This window comes from Bombina bombina, chromosome 4 (genome assembly GCF_027579735.1).
Source record: "Bombina bombina isolate aBomBom1 chromosome 4, aBomBom1.pri, whole genome shotgun sequence".
NCBI classification, from domain to species: Eukaryota; Metazoa; Chordata; class Amphibia; order Anura; family Bombinatoridae; genus Bombina; species Bombina bombina.
In genome coordinates this window covers 1,066,818,128-1,066,840,555 of record NC_069502.1, presented here as the reverse complement: position 1 = coordinate 1,066,840,555, position 22,428 = coordinate 1,066,818,128, and the positions used below count along the sequence as shown (strand labels likewise).

The 22,428-nt window shown below is 39.6% G+C and overlaps 1 protein-coding gene across 2 annotated transcripts in view; it reads right to left on the bottom strand.

The window, feature by feature from the left end:
- LOC128657795 (follicle-stimulating hormone receptor) overlaps positions 1–21,109 on the bottom strand; it is a 626,230-nt gene extending 605,121 nt beyond the window's left edge. For both annotated transcript variants that reach the window (XM_053712211.1, XM_053712212.1), the window contains exon 1: positions 20,646–21,109. In XM_053712211.1, coding sequence (XP_053568186.1) covers positions 20,646–20,821 — 176 coding nt within the window. In that variant the 5' untranslated portion in view covers positions 20,822–21,109. The remainder of the gene's footprint in view (positions 1–20,645) is intronic.
- Positions 21,110–22,428: the final 1,319 nt, after the last annotated feature.

Genomic DNA, 22,428 nt, shown 5'->3' with positions numbered 1-22,428 from the left:
TAGGTGACAACGAGCACCCTGGGATGCCTGTTGTGCTTGGTCTTCCTCCTCCTCCTCCTCAAAGCCACATTCCTCCTCTGACTCCTCTTCCTCACAATCCTCTTCCAGCATTGCCACTGGTCCAGCAAGTGATGCTGATAAGGCTGTTTCTGGTGGTGATGGTGACCACAACTCTTCCTCTTCCTCTTCATGCTCATCTACGGCCTGATCCAGCACTCTTTGCAGGGAAGGCTCCAGGAAGAAAACAAATGGTATGATGTCGCTGATGGTGCCTTTGGTGCGACTGACTAGGTTTGTCAGCTCCTCAAAAGGACGCCTTCAGGCATTGCGCATGAGCATCCAGTAACTTGGCAAAAAAATCCCAGCTCCGCAGAGGCTGTCCTAGCACCCCGGTCATACAAATACTCGTTAACAGCTTTTTCTTGTTGGAGCAGGTGGTCGAACATTAGGAGTGTTGAATTCCAACGTGTCGGACTGTCACAAATCAAGCGCCTCACTGGCATGTTGTTTCGCCGCTGGATATCTGCAAAATTCGCCATGGCCGTGTAGGAATGCCTGAAATGGCCACACACCTTCCTGGCCTGCTTCAGGACGTCCTGTAAGCCTGGGTACTTATGCACAAAGCGTTGTACGATCAGATTACACACATGTGCCATGCACGGCACATGTGTCAACTTCCCAATTTCAATGCCGCCAATAAATTACTTCCATTGTCAGAAACCACTTTGCCGATCTACAGTTGGTGCGGAGTCAGCCACTGATCCACCTGTGCGTTCAGGGCGGACAGGAGTGCTGGTGCGGTGTGACTCTCGGCTTTCAGGCAAGGGCAAACCCCTCGGCTTGCCACTAACCTTAGGTGGTTAGACTCTCAGCTATAATATATGATTTTGTCTGCAATAACTAATGGCACTGCTATTTATCTCTTAGAGGAGCAGGGTTGTGAAGAGACAAAGTAGAAATATTTGATGTAACTGCTGTTAAGGTGGTAATATATCATCAACTTTATATAAGGTATTACCCTGAATCTGTTATCAATTAGTCTTATTCACAACTTGGTTTAATTATCAGCTGTAATGTGAGATTTTGTCTGCAGTGACTAATAGCTGCGTAAGTTTACACTTTATATATCAGAGTTGTAATGAGACAAAGTAACAATAATTAATACAATTACTGTCAAAATGGCAATATATACCCCCCAGCTTTTTAACATAAGTAATATCACTGCAAAAAATCCTGGACTTTAGCTACAATATTGCATATCATTGTGTCTTGAATAATATTATAGCGTTAAGAGTCATAATTATGTTAAGGTAGCGGTATCACTTAGAGACATATGGTGCTAATGCAAAAGTTTTTGAGTCAGACAGAGCCCCTGATGTGCGTTTCACATAACGCTTCTTCCTTTTAAGTGAAAAGCACGTCAGCAGCACTCTCACAAAGTCACAGCACCTCTTCCTTTTTTAATTTGCTTGCTTAGTACTTTATTTTGTAAACCTAATGGATAATTATTTTCTTAGCCAGCATAACTTTAATTGAAGCCTCCACTATAGAAGAGGCTTTTTTCAGCTTAGCATTGCTTCGTTGTGGCTCTGTCTGACTCAAAAACTTTTGCATTAGCACCATATGTCTCTAAGTGTTACCGCTACCTTAACATAATTATGACTCTTAGCGGTATAAAATTATTCAAGACACAATGATATGTAATATTGTGTCTAAAGTCCAGGATTTTTTGCAGTGATATTACTTATGTCAAAAAGCTGTTAAAATTCATACCACGTTGTTAATAGGACTATTTGATACTAGATGTATAGTAATACCGTAGGTGAGGTATATATTGCCATTTTGACAGTAATTGTATCAACTATTGTTACTTTGGCATCTATTTATCAAAGCGTCAACTTACCTGCATTCAACGGCACCAATACGCTCGCCTAAGATCGCCTAACATCGCTGACGCGGAACTGAATACGTTCTCCAAAATTATCAAAAAAGCTGTCAAAAAGCCACGCACCAAGTACGGGCGATGAGCAGCGGACTGTTGTTAACTAACAGTCATCAATCTTGCTGCTCTTTGGCTTTTTCACAACTTTTTTGGTACCCTGACACTAAACACCCACACTATACTAAACTGTTTTACCCCTATACCGCCCTTCCCGGAGCCCACCATAACTAAATAAAGTTATTAACCTCTAAACCACCATTCCCGGAGCCCACCGCCACCTACATTATATTTATTAACCAATAATCTGCCGCCCCCTACACCGCTGCCACCTACATTATATTTATTAACCCCTAATCTGCCCCCCCTACACTGCGGCAACCTACATTATATTTATTAATCCCTAATCTGCCCCCACCTACACCGCTGCCACCAACCTACATTTATTAACTTAAATGTAACTTAAATAAATCTAAATAAATATTCCTTGCATTAAATAAATTATTCCTATTTAAAACTAAATACTTACCTATAAAATAAACCATAAGATAGCTACAATATAATTAATAGTTATATTGTAGCTATCTTAGGGTTTATATTTATTTTACAGGCAACATTGTATTTATTTTAACTAGGTACAATAGTTATTAAATAGTTATTAACTATTTAATAACTTCCTAGTTAAAATAAATACAAATATACCTGTAAAATAAAACCTAACCTAAGTTACAATTACACCTAACACTACATTATAATTAAATAAATTACCTAAACTAAATACAATTAAATACAATCAAATAAAATTATCTAAAGTACAAAAAAAACATACACTAAATTACAGAAAATAATAAAATAATTACAAGATTTCTAAACTAATTACACCTAATCTAATCCCACTAACAAAATAAAAAAGCCCCCCCAAAAATAAAAACAGCCCTACCCTACACTAAATTACAAATAGCCCTTAAAAGGGCCTTTTGCGGGGCATTGCCCCAAAGTTATTAGCTCTTTTACCTGTAAAAAAAAATTACAACCCCCCCAACATTAAAACCCACCACCCACACAACCAACCCTACACTAAAACCCAACCAATACCCCCTTAAAAACCTAACACTACCCCCTTGAAGATCACCCTACCTTGAGAAGTCTTCACTAGTGATGTCGCAAACCTAAAAATTTCCGGGCGAACACCCATTGACTTCAATAGGCAGGCGAACTTTAAAACCAACAGGGACTCTTTCTGGCCACAATAGTGATGGAAAAGTTGTTTCAAGGGGACTAACACCTGGACTGTGGCATGCCGGAGGGGGATCCATGGCAAAACTCCCATGGAAAATTACATAGTTGATGCAGAGTCTGGTTTTAAGCCATAAAGGGCATAAGTCACCTAACATTCCTAAATAGTTTGGAATAACGTTCTTTAAAACATCAGGTATGATGTTGTATCGATCATGTAGTGTAAGGGTTACGCCCACTTCACAGTGACAGACCAAACTCCCCGTTTAAAGGTACAGTCTACACCAGAAATTTTATTGTTTTAAAAGATAGATAATCCCTTTATTACCCATTTCCCAGTTTTGCATAACTAACACATTTATAATAATATACTTTTAACCTCTGTGATTATCTTGTATCTAAGCCTCTGCAAACTGCCCCTTTTTTCAGTTCTTTTGACAGACTTGCAGTCTAGCCAATCAGTGCCTGCTCCCAGATAACTTCTCGTGCACGAGCACAGTGTTATCTATATGAAATACGTGAACTAACACCCTCTAGTGGTGAAAAACTGTTAAAATGCAATCTGAAAGAGGTGGGCTTCAAGGTCTAAGAAATTTGCATATGAACCTCCTAGGTTAAGCTTTCAACTAAGAATACCAAGAGAACAAAGCAAAATTGGTGATAAAAGTAAATTGGAAAATTGTTTAAAATTACATGCTCTATCTGAATCCTGAAAGTTTATTTTGGCCTAGACTGTCCCTTTAACGCACCGCAAACAACCGCAAACAGTCCATTTGCACAACGGCAAACTCCCCATTTGCACAAGGTTGGATACCAAGCTGGCCATGTCCCGTTCCTTGTCCTCACTGATGTCATTGAAGGTCTCTTCCTCCACCCAGCCACGTACAACACCAAGGGTCCCCGAAAGGTGACAACAAGCCCCCTGGGATGCCTGCTGTGTTTGGTCTTCCACTTCCTCAAAGCCACCTTCCTCCTCTGACTCCTCTTCTTCAGACTCCTCTCTCTGCGTTATTATAAGGTGTGTTAAGTAGTACTATTCCTATCAGTTTAATCCCTGTGGTGTCTCCTATCAGGGGACGTGTATATGGCATGGATTTTAGGAGCCGGGAGATGGAAAAAGATGCTTGGTCGGTCCTCCTACTTCAAATTTGGGGCACTGCGCGTGCAATCTAATGTGCCACCAGATATGAGTGGTGTGTTAAGTAGTACTATTACTATCACTTTAATCCCTGTTACGTGCCTTTTTTATGTTTTGTTTTTTGAAGCCACAGTGCAGCACCAGAGGCCAGAAAAATTTTGCATGTACACATGACTAAAAAATCAGGTATTGTTGCAGCCGCTGCTGTAGCAGCGGCCAGAAAAATTGATGTTTATTTCCCTGGCAAAAAGTGCAGTGCGCTAAAACATTGCGGATTGAACACTAGTTGGTGGCGGATAAGTCACGCAAGTCATCCGGCATTCGAAGATAACATACAGCAGCTTGTGGACCATTTATAGCCCAAGGCAGATCATCTCATTAGGCCTTTTTTACTCGAATGTATCGCCCAATGTCAGTCCCTTTGGGATCCATCCCTCATTCATCTTAATAAAGGTGAGGTAATCTAGACTTTTTTGACCTAGCCGACTTTCTGACAGAACACTTGAAGCGGGGCAGGCCAGAAGTTCTATAGCAAATTGGGATAACTCAGGCCACAGGTCAAGCCTGCACACCCAGTAGTCAAGGGGTTCATCGCTCCTCAGAGTGTCGAGATCTGTAGTTAAGGCGAGATAGTCTGCTACCTGTCGGTCGAGTCGTTCTCTGATGGTGGACCCCAAAGGGCTGTGGCGAGGCATAGGAGTTAAAAAGTTCCGCATGTCCTCCATCAACAACACGTCTGTTAAGCGTCCTGTTCTTGCCGGCGTGGTCGTGGGAGTCGGAGGATTACTTTCACCACTTCCCCTGTTAGATTCCCGTTGTGCTGTGACATCACCCTTATATGCTGTGTAAAGCATACTTTTTAATTTATTATGGAACTGCTGCATCCTTTCCGACTTGCGGGAATTTGGTAACATTTCAGGCACTTTATGCTTATACCGGGGGTCTAGTAGCGTGGACACCCAGTACAGGTCGTTCTCCTTCAGCTTTTTTATATGAGGGTCACTCAACAGGCACAACAGCATGAAAGACCCCATTTGCACAAGGTTGGATGCCGAGCTACTCATGTCCTGTTCCTCGTCCTTGCCCCCAGCCACGTACAACACCACGGGTACCAGATAGGTGACAACGAGCACCCTGGGATGCCTGTTGTGCTTGGTCTTCCTCCTCCTCCTCCTCAAAGCCACATTCCTCCTCTGACTCCTCTTCCTCACAATCCTCTTCCAGCATTGCCACTGGTCCAGCAAGTGATGCTGATAAGGCTGTTTCTGGTGGTGATGGTGACCACAACTCTTCCTCTTCCTCTTCATGCTCATCTATGGCCTGATCCAGCACTCTTTGCAGGGAAGGCTCCAGGAAGAAAACAAATGGTATGATGTCGCTGATGGTGCCTTTGGTGCGACTGACTAGGTTTGTCAGCTCCTCAAAAGGACGCCTTCAGGCATTGCGCATGAGCATCCAGTAACTTGGCAAAAAAATCCCAGCTCCGCAGAGGCTGTCCTAGCACCCCGGTCATACAAATACTCGTTAACAGCTTTTTCTTGTTGGAGCAGGTGGTCGAACATTAGGAGTGTTGAATTCCAACGTGTCGGACTGTCACAAATCAAGCGCCTCACTGGCATGTTGTTTCGCCGCTGGATATCTGCAAAATTCGCCATGGCCGTGTAGGAATGCCTGAAATGGCCACACACCTTCCTGGCCTGCTTCAGGACGTCCTGTAAGCCTGGGTACTTATGCACAAAGCGTTGTACGATCAGATTACACACATGTGCCATGCACGGCACATGTGTCAACTTCCCAATTTCAATGCCGCCAATAAATTACTTCCATTGTCAGAAACCACTTTGCCGATCTCCAGTTGGTGCGGAGTCAGCCACTGATCCACCTGTGCGTTCAGGGTGGACAGGAGTGCTGGTGCGGTGTGACTCTCGGCTTTCAGGCAAGTCAACCCCAAGACGGCGTGAAACTGCCATATCCGGGATGTGGAATAGTACCTGCGGAGCTGGGGGAGTGCCGTTGATGTGGAGCAAGACGCAGCAGCAGAACAGGACTCAGTCGAGGAAGAGGTTATGGAAGAAGATGGAGTAGTAGGAGTAGAGGGAGTAGCAGCAGGCCTGCCTGCAAGTCGTGGCGGTGTCACCAACTCCTCTGCAGAGCCACGCATTCCATGCTTGGTAGCCGTCAGCCGGTTTACCCAATGTGCAGTGTAGGTGATATACCTGCCCTGACCATGCTTTGCAGACCAGCTATCAGTGGTCAGATGGACCCTTGCCCCAACACTGTGTGCCAGACATGCCATTACTTCCTTTCACACAATCGAGTACAGGTTGGGGATTGCCTTTTGTGCAAAGAAATTTCTGCCGGGTACCTTCCACTGCGGTGTCCCAATAGCTACAAATTGTTTGAACGCCTCAGACTCCACAAGCTTGTATGGTAAAAGCTGGTGGGCTAAGAGTTCAGACAAGCCAGCTGTCAGATGCTGGGCAAGGGGGTGACTTTGGGACATTGGCTTCTTACGCTCAAACATGTCCTTGACAGACACCTGACTGTGGGCAGATGAGCAGGAACTGCTAAAAAAGAGAGACGGAGTGGCGGATGGTTGAGAGAGGGCAAGGAGGACAGCAGTGGTTGACGTGGCTGAAGATGCTGGACCAGGAGGAGGATGGCGGCTTTGAGTTTGTGTGCTGCTTCTACTCATGTGTTCTTCCCATCGGCGTTTGTGATGTGAGACCATGTGCCTTCGCAAAGCAGTTGTACCTAGGTGGGTGTTGGACTTCCCACGACTCAGTTTCTTTTGGCACAGGTTGCAAATGGCATCGCTGTTGTCAGAGGCAGACACACAAAAAATGCCACACTGCTGAGCTCTGCGATGACGGCATTCTGGTGGTGGCAACAGCATGCGTTGATTGGCGTGCTGTCTGGCTGACCTCGGGTGCCGATGCATGCTGTCTGACTGTGCCACTAGCTCCTTGCGACCTCCCCCTGCTTCCAACTCATCTCCTCCTCCTTCTCTCTGTCTCCCCATCTGAAACTTCCCCCTCTTCTTCTTCTCTTCTAGCGGGCACCCACGTGACATCCATGGACGCATCATCATCAACTGCTTCACTTGTATCTGACAAATTAACAAAGGAAGCAGCAGCGGGTACAACATCATCATCATCACACCGTACGTCCATGTCTGTAATGCTGCCTGACTGAGACATATCACTGTTATCTACATCCTCTGTCAATGATGGTTGCGCATCACTCATTTCTTCAAACTGATGTGTCAATAACTCCTCTGACAGATCAAGTAAAGCGGCTGTGGTGCTAGTGTTGGTGGTGGCGGCAGGCGGGCGAGTGGTCACTTGAGAGGTGCCCGAAGCTAAGCTGGAGGTGGATGGTGCGTCAAGGTTTCGAGCGGAAGCTGTAGAAGATTGGGTGTCCTGTGTTAGCCAGTCAACTAGGTCCTCCTCAGAACTTTTTGCGTTCATGGTACGTAGCCTCTGAACACTGGGCATTATTGTAGGGTCAAAGGGAATCACAGCACCACGACCATGACGACACCTGCAGGGTGGCCTGCCTCTGCCTGTCATTTTTTTTTTTAAATGTACACTTACACTACTATTAAGCAAAATATGAGTGGTGCCACTGGGCAAGTGGGCACAGTATACACTGTGAGCCTGACACAAAAAAGCAGACTGATGTTTCACAATCCAAAAAGTTTATTTTTTTTTAAATGTACACTTACACTACTATTAAACAAGATATGAGTGGTGGCACTGGGCAAGTGGGCACAGTATACGCTGTGAGCCTGACACAAAAAGCAGACTGATGTTTCACAGTCAAAAAAGTTTATTTTTTAAATACTTACACTACTGTTACAACAAATATGAGTGGTGGCACTAGTTGGCAAGTGGGCCTGGCACACACGCTGGCAGGCAGGCAACTGCAATTAGATTACACTAGCAGATTGATGTTTCACAGTCAAAAAAGTTTTTTTTATAAATATTTACACTACTGTTACAACAAATATGAGTGGTGGCACTAGTTGGCAAATGGGCCTGGCACACACGCTGGCAGGCAGGCAACTGCAATTAGATTACACTAGCAGACTGATGTTTCACAGTCAAAAAAGTTTTTTTTAAAATATTTACACTACTATTATAACAAATATGAGTGGTGGCACTAGTTGGCAAGTGGGCCTGGCACACACGCTGGCAGGCAGGCAACTGCAGTTAGATTACACTAGCAGACTGATGTTTCACAGTCAAAAAAGTTTTTTTTTTAAATATTTACACTACTGTTACAACAAATATGAGTGGTGGCACTAGTTGGCAAGTGGGCCTGGCACACACGCTGGCAGGCAGGCAACTGCAATTAGATTACACTAGCAGACTGATGTTTCACAGTCAAAAAAGTTTTTTTTTTAAATATGTACACTACTGTTACAACAGATATGAGTGGTAGCACTAGTTGGCAAGTGGGCCTGGCACACATGCTGGCAGGCAGGCAACTGCAATTAGATTACACTAGCAGACTGATGTTTCACAGTAAAAAAAGTTTTTTTTTTAAAATATTTACACTACTGTTACAACAGATATGAGTGGTGGCACTAGTTGGCAAGTGAGCCTGGCACACACACTGGCAGGCAGGCAACTGCTATTAGATTACACTAGCAGACTGATGTTTCACAGTCAAAAAAGTTTTTTTTTTTAAATTTACACTACTGTTACAACAGATATGAGTGGTGGCACTGCAGGCAGGCAACTGCAATTAGATTACACTAGCAGACTGATGTTTCACAGACAAAATTACACAGGCAAAAAAAATAAAAATTCTTATGTTCTAGCCCTAAAAAGTGCTTTTTGGGGTGCTGTCCAAACAGCAGAGATCAGATGAGTCCTTCAGGACTGTAGTGGACACTGAATACACTAGCCTAGCTATCAATTTCCCTAAAAAATCAGCAGCAGATACACTGTCCCTCCTCTCACTAACAATGCAGGATCAGAATTAATCTAAAATGGCTGCTGCCCAGGAGCTGGGAGGGTCTGGGAGGGAGTGTCTGCTGCTGATTGGCTGTAATGTGTCTGCAGACTGTGAGATACAGGGTCAAAATTTACTCTATGTTCGCCGGTGAACAATTCGCAACATCACTAGTCTTCACCCAACCAGGCCGAAGTCCTCCACAAAGCCAGCAGAAGTGGTCCTCCAGACGGGCAGAAGTGGTCCTCCAGATGGGCAGAAGTCTTCATCCTGGAGGCATCTTCAATCTTCATCCATCCGGCGCGGAGTGGGTCCATCTTCAAGACATCCAACGCAGAGCATCTTCTTCTTTCGACGGAGACTGAACAATGATGGTTCCTTTAAGTGACGTCATCCAAGATGGCATCCCTTCAATTCATGGCAAGATGGCATCCCTTCAATTAATTAAGGTATGAAAAATCCTATTGGTTGATGCAATCAGCCAATAGGATTGAGCTTGCATTCGATTAGCTGATTGGATCAGCCAATAGGATTGAACTTCAATCCTATTGGCTGATTGCATCAGCCAATAGGATTTTTCATACCTTAATTCCGATTATCTTATAGAATTCTATCAGCCAATTGAAATTGAAGGGACACCATCTTGGATGACGTCACTTAAAGGAATCATCATTCTTCAGTCGCCGTTGTCAGAAGAGGATGTCTTGAAGATGGACCCGCTCCGCGCCGGATGGATGAAGATAGAAGATGCCGCCTGGATGAAGACTTCTGCCCGTCTGGAGGACCACTTCTGCCCGTCTGGAGGACCACTTCTGCTGGCTTCGTGGAGGACTTCGGCCCGGTTGGGTGAAGACTTCTCAAGGTAGGGTGATCTTCAAGGGGTTAGTGTTAGGTTTTCTTAAGGGGGGATTGGGTGGGTTTTAGAGTAGGGTTGCTTATGTGGGTGGTGGGTTTTAATGTTGGGGGGGTTATAATTTTTTTTTACAGGTAAAAGAGCTGATTACTTTGGCGCAATACCCCGCAAAAGGCCCTTTTAAGGGCTATTTGTAATTTAGTGTAGGGTAGGAATTTTTTTTATTTTGGGGGGCTTTTAAATTTTGTTAGGGGGATTAGATTAGGTGTAATTAGTTTAAAAATCTTGTAATTATTTTATTATTTTCTGTAATTTAGTGTTTGTTTTTTGTACTTTAGATACTTTTTTTTAAATTGTATTTAATTGTATTTAGTTTAGGGAATTTATTTAATGATAGTGCAGTGGCGTAGCGTGGGTTGTCAGCGCCCAGGGCAAGGTAAGAATTGCGCCCCCCTAACCCATTATAATTATTATATTATAACTTTTACATGCTATGGCAGTGGTTGATATATTGCAGTCAATAGGGTTGGCATCAGTTATCAGTATCTCTGCCACCTTCTAACACTGCGTTTTCCTGCATTGTACTTTCAGATCTTTTCTGTTATAAGATATCTTTTTTTAGAATTAAGCCTGCAATTGTTTTCCCTATAAAAGAAGGTATCATCTGTCTGTGTGTTTCTTTTGTTATTCTATTTGCTACCCTTTTTCTACATGTTTATTCTGCATACTTGCAGCTTTCTCCTGCTTATAATAAAATAAAAAAAGCACCAGACTCAGCTACACTAACTTTGCAACATTTATCTTATATCTGTCTCATGGGAAGAGAGAAGTCTGGTGCTTTTTTATTTTATTAAAAGCAGGAGCAAGCTGCAAGTATGCTCACTGTGTGTGTGGCGGGGGGGGGGGGGGGCTCGGTTTATGAGTTCCTTACCACATGACCAAAGAACATTCCATGATTCCAGTCAGACCTTTGTTTCCCTTTTTTTAGTGTTTTATTTTTGTGAGACAGTGAGACAAACTAAGCAGCAACATACACATCGTAACATACACGGTGGCCGCTCAGCCACCGACATCCCTTTATCCTCCCACATTATTTACCTTAAAGTCGGGGGCGGCACAACGCGCTAGAAGAGACAGTCTTCCTCCACTTCTTGCTCCCTCCTGAACTGCGCTGTGGGAGTGGGAGGAGACTGGACGGTGGACCCGCCGTGCTAAGTGACGTAAACCAACGCTAGTCAGCAGGTAACAGTATGATTACACTTACAGTCACAGACTCTCAGGCATCGCTTGACTGACAATTGAAGTTCACACTTGGCTTGAGACTCAAGACAGAACAGCAGGGCGCCTGTTAGAATGTTTATCCTCCCTCCCTGTTCCCTTTGCTTGCCAAAGCACCGCTGGAGTCTGGGACTGTCTAATGTCTGGTAAAGGCTGTGAACCAAGTGCTTTGCGCCCCCCATAATTATGCGCCCGGGGCAACCTCCCCTGTGCCCCCCCCCCACGCTACGCCACTGTGATAGTGTAGTGTTAGGTGTTATTGTAACTTAGGTTAGGTTTTATTTTACAGGTATATTTGTATTTATTTTAACTAGGAAGTTATTAAATAGTTAATAACTATTTAATAACTATTGTGCCTAGTTAAAATAAATACAAAGTTGCCTGGAAAATAAAAATAAACCCTAAGCTAGCTACAATGTAACTATTAGTTATATTGTAGCTATCTTAGGGTTTATTTTACAGGTAAGTATTTAGTTTTAAATAGGAATAATTTAGTTAATGATAGGAATATTTATTTTGATTTATTTAAATTATATTTAAGTTAGGGGGTGTTAGGTTTAGGGTTAGACTTAGGTTTAAGGGTTAATAAATTTAATATAGTGGCGGCGGTGTAGGGGGGGCAGAGTAGGGATTAATAAGTATAATGTAGGTGGCGGTGGTGTAGGGGGCGGCAGATTAGGGGTTAATAAGTATAATGTAGGTGGCGATGGGCTCCTGGAGCGGCGGTTTAGGGGTTAATAAGTTTATTTAGTTGTGGTGGGGTCTGGGAGCAGCGGGATAGGGGTTAATAACTTTTATTTATGTGGCGGCGGTGTAGGGATGGCAGATTAGGGGTTAAAAAGTATAATGTAGGTGGCGGCGGGGTCGGGGCGGCAGCTTAGGGGTTAGTAAGTATAATGTAGGTGGCGGCGGTGTAGGGGGGGGGCAGATTAGGGGTGTTTAGACTCAGGGTACATGTTAGGGTGTTAGGTGTAAACATTCCCATAGGGATCAATGGGATATCGGGCAGCAGCAAACAGAAGCTTTCGCTGCTTTCCGACTCCCATTGATTCCTATGGCATCCACAGCATCCAGGGCGGCGGATTGAAAACCAGGTACGCTGGGCCAGAATAGTGGCGAGCGTATCTGGTAGTAGTTTGATAACTTACAAAAGTAGTCAGATTGTGCCGAACTTGCGCTCGGAACATCTGTAGTGACGTAAGCATCGATCTGTGTTAGACTGAGTCCGGCGGATCGTATGTTACGTCACCAAATTCTACTTTTGCCGGTTTGTAGGGTTTGATAACTAAGGCAAATCAGGCTCGCCACAAATACGCTGCGGAATTCCAGCGTATTTGCGGTTGACGGCTTGATAAATAGATTCCTTTGTCTCATTACAACTCTGATATATAAAGTGTAAACTTACGCAGCTATTAGTCACTGCAGACAAAATGTCACATTACAGCTGATAATTAAACCAAGTTGTGAATAATACTATTTGATATAACAGATTCAGGGTAATACCTTATATAAAGTTGATGATATATTACCACCTTAACAGCAGTTATATCAAATATTTCTACTTTGTCTCTGCACAACCCTGCTCCTCTAACAGATAAATAGCGGTGCCATTAGTTATTGCAGACAAAATCATATTTTATAGCTGAGAGTCTAACCACTTAACACTAAGATTAGTGGCAATACCTCACAAGACATCAAGCTAAAATATATAGATTTTTTGCAGATACATTATTTAAGTGGGCAATCCAATCAATATTATGAAAAGTTAAGAACAAAATTGTCTGCTATTGGATTTTTGGTAGTACCTTATGAAAGGGGCTCTAACCTTTATCTACTGACAGCAATTATATTATATATTGAAACTTTGCCTCACTATTACATACAGTATATTAACTCTGCTACATAAATAATACAATGTGTTGAGTTACCAGCCATTGCAGGCAAATTAAAAAGCCTATATGCTATAGCTAATAAGCAAATTACCTGATACTTACTCTAGTGGTAATACCTTATGAAAAGGCTATTATATATTACCACTAGATAGCAACAGTATCAGATATTGTTATTCTGACTTTTTAATAACTATTACTTATATCAATTATTATTACAATACTGAGTTTAAGCTACTTTTAACAGTGTGTGTGTACAAGTCTGGTGGGACTTTTATGTATATTTTCTCCAATAAAGTTATTTAGTATGTATGACTAAGCATTAAGAGACAATTACTTCAGTTTCTTCACTCAATTTTTGTGTACAATATTCTCTCTAGAGCCTGGCAGTCTTTCTCTTTCTGCAAATGTACTTGTATTTTTGTACATAAATGTGTATATCACTGCCTCAGACTCTACAATTCTAGGGACAGCTAATACAAGCACTAATAAACAAGTCTCTGAATTTTTACTTAAACACAGTACAATTAACCCTTGCCTTGCCCTTCTTATTTTAAAATATGTTTCTAAAAAAAAAAACGTCAGTCATATTAAAATTAAGTATTACACTCATATATACACTATTTAATAAAACAACTTGTAACATTGTAACATTGTTAAAAAAGTTTTTTTTTTTACTAGAAAGGGCTCCAATGTGTGTGTGTGTATATATATATATATATATATATATATATATATATACACACATATGTCTGTGTATGTGTGTATGTATACATGTGTATATATAAATATATATATGTATATATATAAATATATATATATATTTGTGTGTGTATATGTGTGTATTTGTGTTTAGATGTGTAAATATGTATGTGCTCATATGCATACATTTATACACACATAAATACAGATATACACATATAAACACATATATACTTGTAACATTGTAACATTGTTAAAAAAGTTTTTTTACTAGAAAGGGCTCCAATGTGTGTGTGTGTGTGTATATATATATATATATATATATATATATATATATATATACACACATATGTCTGTGTATGTGTGTATGTATACATGTGTATATATAAATATATGTATATATATAAATATATATATATATTTGTGTGTGTATATGTGTGTATTTGTGTTTAGATGTGTAAATATGTATGTGCTCATATACATACATTTATACACACATAAATACAGATATACACATATAAACACATATATACACATTTATATAAATACACACACACACAAATATATATATATATACACACACACACACACATACACTTTTGTTATGAGCCGTTCCCAGTCAAATACCTTTAAACATGTAATGCCATTTGTATTTATTTTTAAAATGTTTTAATGTGTTCCTAATAGAATTGAATACTGAAAATGCATTTGTTCTTCATATATCTTATATATATATATTCATAAAGATATATAGGCATGAATATATATATATATATATATATATATGTGTGTGTGTGTGTGTGTGTGTGTGTATGAAGAACATAGGAATGTACAGTATTCCTAGTGCACCTTCAGCTTTAATGCAGTTGATGATCTAGTGTAGCGTTGGGTTAGTGTGTGAGCGATAACTAATAAGGCCTTTTCGCAGTCTATGGGGAGAAGAAGTTAGCACGGTCACAGTCTATGGGGACAAGAAGTTAGCACGATCGCAATATCCTAACTCCTGAGATTAGCACACCTGAGTGATTCTTTTAATGTGGGATTATTTGCATTTATACTAAATGACTGCAATTTGACTCAATTTCTAAGTTATATTGTTTAAATAACAGGAAAAATGTTACTGGTGTCGATATACAATAACTTCACAGAAAAAATATGTTTACAGAATAAGCTTTTTAAGTTCATCTGATCAAAGTTGTATGCAATAAATATTAAGGATGGAAGTTTCTGTATGAGCTTTGATTATAACTTGAACATGTACTAAGTTGTTTGAAAACAAAATAGACCGGTTAATGCATACATGCATAATAGATCAAATCAAAAGGAAATTTAACAGCTGAAAATGCTTAAGTTGTCATTAAAACAAAGGAAGTTGTTCACTAATAGCTGTACAGTAGTTTTAATTTTTTTGGCAGGAATCAGTAAAGTTAGTTTAACAGTCATAAAAATCAGTTTATTTAAGAATAAAAACAATGATCCACAGTAATGGTAGGGAATGGTTTCTTTACCTCCTGGTCTAGGTATTATCAGTAAAGCCATTTTTTTTAAATACTAGCAAAAAGTAGAACTTCCCTTGTTAAAATTGAATGCTCTTTAAAATACTATGTATTGCTTTACCACCCATTAGACACTCTCTATCCTTAACTTATTTACTACTTTTAGGGCAGACAAACAGTAGTTAGGGAGAAACCTGAAACTGAGTACCCCCAAATACAATATATAATAAAAATGGTAGCAAGTCTTTATCTCCACTGCTAGGTCCTCTGTCTCCAGCCAAATTTTAATTTTAAGTCTTTGACAAGTTGGAACGTAACCCCCAACATTTAAAACATATTTTCCCTGGAGCTATATATTTATGCTGAAGAGGATGCAAAGAAAAAGGTACCGTGTTCCACATTTGGTGGCCTTTATTTAGAAAGCTAATGATACCTGAAAATAGATTATTAAGATATTTTTGAAATTATACTATCTTTATGGCAGCACTCAGATACTGCTCTTTGGATTACTTTGATAGCTATCAGAGGTTAGTTTGACAAACTCCCAAAGGCAATACTTATTCCTAGACCAGAGAATACAACACAAGGGATTTCTGATTGGAAACAAGAAGGGCTTTGTTTTATTATCCCTTAAACATAAAGGGGCCAATTAATCAAGCTCCGATTTAACAACCCCCAGCTAAGGTGCATAGTATATTGGGTATTGGGCTGGGCAGGCACAACTCTGCTTATGGCAGTTTAGAAATAGTCAGAATGGTGTGAATATATCTACAGCTAAAAACAAACCCTACACACATAAATACAGTATCTCAGAAAAGTGAATACACCTCTCAATAAATATTTTATTATATCTTTTCATGTGACAACACTGAATAAATGTGTGTACAGCCTGTATAACAGTGTAAATTTGCTGTCCCCTCAAAATAACTCAACACACAGCCATTAATGTCTAAACTGTTGGCAGCAAAAGTGAGGACACCCTAAGTGGAAAATGTCCAAATTGGGCCCAATCAGCCATTTTCCCTCCCCAATGTTATGTGACTTGTTAGTGTTACAAGGTCTTAGGTGTGAATGGGGAGCAGGTATGTTAAATTTGGTGTTATCGCTCTCACACTCTCTCATACTGGTCACTGGAAGTTCAACATGGCACCTCATGGCAAATAATTCTCTGAGGATTGGAAAAAAAGAATTGTTGCTCTATAAAAAGATGGCCTAGGCTATAAGAATATTGCCAAGACCCTGAAACTGAGCAGCAGCATGGTGGTCAAGACCATACAGTGGTTTCACAGGACAGGTTCCACTCAGAACAGGCCTCGCCATTGTTGACCATAGAGGTTGAGTGCACGTGCTCAAAGTCATATGCAGAGGTTGTCTTTGGGAAATAGACGTATGAGTGCTGCCAGCATTGCAGCAGAGGTTGAAGAGGTGGGGGGTCAGCCTGTCAGTGCTCATACCATACGCCGCACATGGCATCAAATTGGTTTGCATGGCTGTCGTCCCAGAAGGAAGCCTCTTCTAAAGATTATGCACAAGAAAGCCCGTAAACAGTTTGCTAAAGACAAGCAGACTAAGGACATGGATTACTGGAACCATGTTCTGTGGTCCGATGAGACCAAGATAAACTTATTTGGTTCAGATGGTTTCAAGCGTGTGTGGCAGCAGCCAGGTGTGGAGTACAAAGACAAGTGTGTCTTGCCTACAGTCAAGCATTGTGGTGGGAGAATCATGGTCTGGGCCTGCATGAGTGTTGCCTGCACTAGGGAGTTAAACTTCATTGAGGGAACCATGATTGCCAACATGTACTGTGACATACTGAAGCAGAGCATGATACCCTCCCTTCGGAGAGACTGGGCCGCAGGACAGTATTCCAACATGATAACAACCCCAAAGACACCTCCAAGACAACCACTGCCTTGCTAAAGAAGCTGAGGGTAAAGGTGATGAACTGGCCAAGCATGTTTCCAGACCCAAACCCTATTGATCATTTGTGGGCCATCCTCAAATGGAAGATGGGGGAGCGCAAGGTCTCTAACATCCACCAACTCCGTGATGTCATCATGGAGGAGTGGAAGAGGACTCCAGTGGCAACCAGTGAAGCTCTGGTGTACTCCATGCCCAAGAGGGTTAAGGCAGTGCTGGAAAATAATGGTGGCCACACAAAATATTGACACTTTGGACCCAATTTGGACATTTTCACTTAAGGGTGTACTCACTTTTGTTACCAACGGTTCAGACATTAATGTCTGTGTGTTGAGTTATTTTGAGGGGCAGCAAATTTACACTGTTATACAGGCTATACACTCACTACTTTACATTGTAGCAAAGTGTAATTTCTTCAGTTTTGTCACATGAAAAGATATAATAAAATATTTACAAAAATGTGAAGGGTGTGTGAGATACTGTATATGTATATATATATATATATATATATATATATATATATATATATATATATATATACAGGGAGTGCAGAATTATTACGCAAATGAGTATTTTGACCACATCATCCTCTTTATGCATGTTGTCTTACTCCAAGCTGTATAGGCTCGAAAGCCTACTACCATTTAAGCATATTAGGTGATGTGCATCTCTGTAATGAGAAGGGGTGTGGTCTAATGACATCAACACCCTATATCAGGTGTGCATAATTATTAGGCAACTTCCTTTCCTTTGGCAAAATGGGTCAAAAGAAGGACTTGACAGGCTCAGAAAAGTCAAAAATAGTGAGATATCTTGCAGAGGGATGCAGCACTCTTAAAATTGCAAAGCTTCTGAAGCGTGATCATCGAACAATCAAGCGTTTCATTCAAAATAGTCAACAGGGTCGCAAGAAGCGTGTGGAAAAACCAAGGCGCAAAATAACTGCCCATGAACTGAGAGAAGTCAAGCGTGCAGCTGCCAAGATGCCACTTGCCACCAGTTTGGCCATATTTCAGAGCTGCAACATCACTGGAGTGCCCAAAAGCACAAGGTGTGCAATACTCAGAGACATGGCCAAGGTAAGAAAGGCTGAAAGACGACCACCACTGAACAAGACACACAAGCTGAAACGTCAAGACTGGGCCAAGAAATATCTCAAGACTGATTTTTCTAAGGTTTTATGGACTGATGAAATGAGAGTGAGTCTTGATGGGCCAGATGGATGGGCCCGTGGCTGGATTGGTAAAGGGCAGAGAGCTCCAGTCCGACTCAGACGCCAGCAAGGTGGAGGTGGAGTACTGGTTTGGGCTGGTATCATCAAAGATGAGCTTGTGGGGCCTTTTCGGGTTGAGGATGGAGTCAAGCTCAACTTCCAGTCCTACTGCCAGTTTCTGGAAGACACCTTCTTCAAGCAGTGGTACAGGAAGAAGTCTGCATCCTTCAAGAAAAACATGATTTTCATGCAGGACAATCACACGCGTCCAAGTACTCCACAGCGTACCATTTACGGGAATGCAATAAATTAGCGCTCCACTTGTAATCTAGTCCATTATAAGTAAACTGGAAAGTTGTTTCAAATTGTATGATCCACCTGAATCCTGAAGAAAATAAATGTTGGGTTTCCTGTCTCTGTAAGATACACATTGTTATGGGATAATATTAATCAGCATTAATCAATTGAAGCTGTTTCTGATTAATCATCATCCCATCCAAATTTAACAAGTCTTCAAGAAATAAAATTGTATTCATAAAAGAGGAAGTGTAGATCTACTCTCTTATGTAATCAAAAATTGTGAATGGATATAAAGAAAGAAAAAACATCTTAAATTAAGTAATTTTTGGGTCAACTTAGAGGGGAAAAAGTTTGGCAAGCAGCCATTTTCAAATGTTTAAAATGTCTAATGAAAATATCTGAATGAACAGATCTCTTCTACAAAGGAAAATACAACTTAAGATAAAACATTGTAAACATTGTTAAGATGGAGTCTGTGTAATGTAATCAATATTTAATCCTAATAACAGATGAATTTATTATTCAACCTTTTATTGCATTCTTATAATTTAGTACTTAAACTATTTACTATATTCCTAGGTTAGTAAAAGCTAATGAGCTGATCAAAAAACAGAAACAAATATATTAATTTCTTTAAAAAAATACAGAGATCAAACTACAGGCTTAGTATATTGAAAAATCAACTGGACTTATGAGGATTTTCAAAATGTATGGTTTATTGTCTGATTGAAAATAATTTGTTATATCATGCTGCCAAATAATGACAAGAAAATTAAAGACTTCACTTGTAATTATTTCTGGTGAGATGCCTAAAATTAAATGGAAATGAGAAAATGTTCAGATTCTAATATGTCATTCTTTGACACATAATTGTTCTTGTATAAATTAATGAAAAAAACAAAATGAAACAATGTACCTTTTCCCATGGATAATTTCCCACTAATACTGAATTGAACACAGTAATCAAATTTATCTTACAATGTGTATTGTCTCCTTAGTGAAGCTTCTTGACTGTATCTTTAATTGTGGTAAAATATATATTTGAAACACATAATTTATTGTAGCCAGTTGCCATGTGTCTGTTTATGGTGAAATAAATCTTAGCACTTCCTAATTTCCCAAAGATAGAAAAATCACTAAAATATTTGTTCTTTTAAGGTAGAATTTTTTTTTATTTTTTTTTGTATGTACTTTTTTTGTTAGTTAGTATTTTTGGCGATGCATATTTGTAGGGGAATAAATCTGTGGCTTTAGCTGTAAACAGAAAGTATTTTTTTTTAATCAAACTTACAGGCTCATTTAAAATAAAATCACTTACATGCTAATACAATTGTCACAACTGGCATGTAATAAGCTACGCACAAAAAAATATTGCCACACATAAAGAAAATATTGATTAATTACTTTTTTGGCTATTTTATAAGAGAAGTTTTGATAGCCTTTCATATATTTAGCTAAATATAAAATCAAATGCTTTATGCAACATTTAATTACATGTTTAAACACAAGTTACATCTGTTCAACTAAGTTTGACCTAAGATCACAGAGTTGTTCAACTAAGATTGACCTAAGATCACAATGTTTATTTAACATTTAAACAGATGAATGCTATAGAGAACACATAATAATCATGTATAGTTTTTCTATAATCTACAGACGACCAACTATTAAATTACCAACATTCTTTGCAACTCATCACAGTTTATTTTCAGTACTTACACTTCAGTAGAATTTCTTGGGATATCTTTGGGAATATGGTCCACCTTGTGTTCCCGGCAAATAAAAATCCTTCCTGAACAGTAACAAATATCATGGCATCCAAAACAGGGATGTAAACAAATTAATATGTATACAAAAATAACAGACATTATGACTGTATCTGATGTATCCCTCATTCACTGAAAACTCCTGTCTACTGTTGACAGTAAATATTTTGAAGGACCGCCTTCAGAATAGAGTTGCACCATGTGATACAGAGAAACACTTTATTCTATCCTTGACTCTTTAAAGTAGACTATGCAGAATAAGCTACATTAAAAGTGATATGCTAAGCGATAGAAACATTCTAGTGGCTATTTTGTGACAAAATTTGTATCTTAACAAGTAGTTTAGTGGTAACATAACCTTGAAGTTAAACCTAAACTCACACAGATAACTGCATATTTGAGACACACTGTTTTCAATGTCCATAGTTATGCATTGCTTAGAACACTATGAATGTAGAGTATAATGCTGAACTTTTTTTAGAGCAAGGGACAGCACGTTTATCTGAACTTGCAGTTGTCCTTGAATTCAATGCCAATGCTACGTTTTTATAAATAAACCTTTATTTGTTCACATTACCTGCTTTCATAAGTATTTCACAAACATGCAATATAACTCTGTGCCAAAATCTGTACTTAGTATAACACTATTGAACTGTGTCAAATATAAATTGCTTCTATTGATCTTATAATTAATAATTAGAATTAATTGTATAAAATATTTCTCTAAATTAAAAAAATGTTTAATTCCATATAGTAAAATATCATTTTCTTCACTTATATATTTTTGCCATTTTCAATGGGATGTGCTATAAAAAAACAAAACAGTTATCGCTCGCATGTTAACCCAACACTGCGTTAGAACAACTGCACTAAACCAGAAGTGAGTTAGGAATACTGGGACAGTCTACTTTTATTGTTTAAATAGATAGATAATCACTTTATTACCCACTCCCCACTTTTTCATAACCAACACAGTTATATTAATACAATTACTGTATTTTATCTGTGATTGCCTTGTATCTAAGCCTCTGCAGACTGCGCCCTTATCTCAGTTCTTTTGACAGATATTTTAACGAATCAGTGCTGATTTAGCCACCAATCAGCTAGCGCTACTCAGGTGCTGAACCAAAAAGTGGCCAGCTCCAAAGCTTGCATTCTTGTTATTCAAATGAAAATACCAAGGGAATGAAGAATAGGATAATAGGAATAAATTAGAAAGTTACTTAAAATTGCATGCACTATCTGAATCATAAAAGAAAAAAAAATGTGGGTTTAGCATCCCTTTGAAAAGGTGGTATAGATTAAAAAGTAAAAGGAACATTTTTTTTTTAAAAAAAATGTTACAATATAATAACAATATTTACTATAAAGAAAGAAAACCTTCCACAAAAGATAGGACACATCATTATATACACTCCCTGTTCTACCTACTGATTTTTTTTTTGGCTTAATTAAGTGTTTTCCAAACATTCCCTTGGAAAACTCAGCCAGTATTTGAGGTGACACTTATCGAAGCACAGATGGTTAAATAGTGGCTCAGTCATTCTGATTTAGCCACCTGTGCTAAGATAAGCACATCATCAGTTCTGACCTGTTATGATTATCTAAGGGCAGGTTAGGAAAACAGATTTAATTAATTCTCTTGTTTACGATTTAATAAGACCAAATGCTTTTATATACATTTTATGTGATTTTATGCTTCAAATTACTTCAAATAACTTTTGTTGTTATGTGAA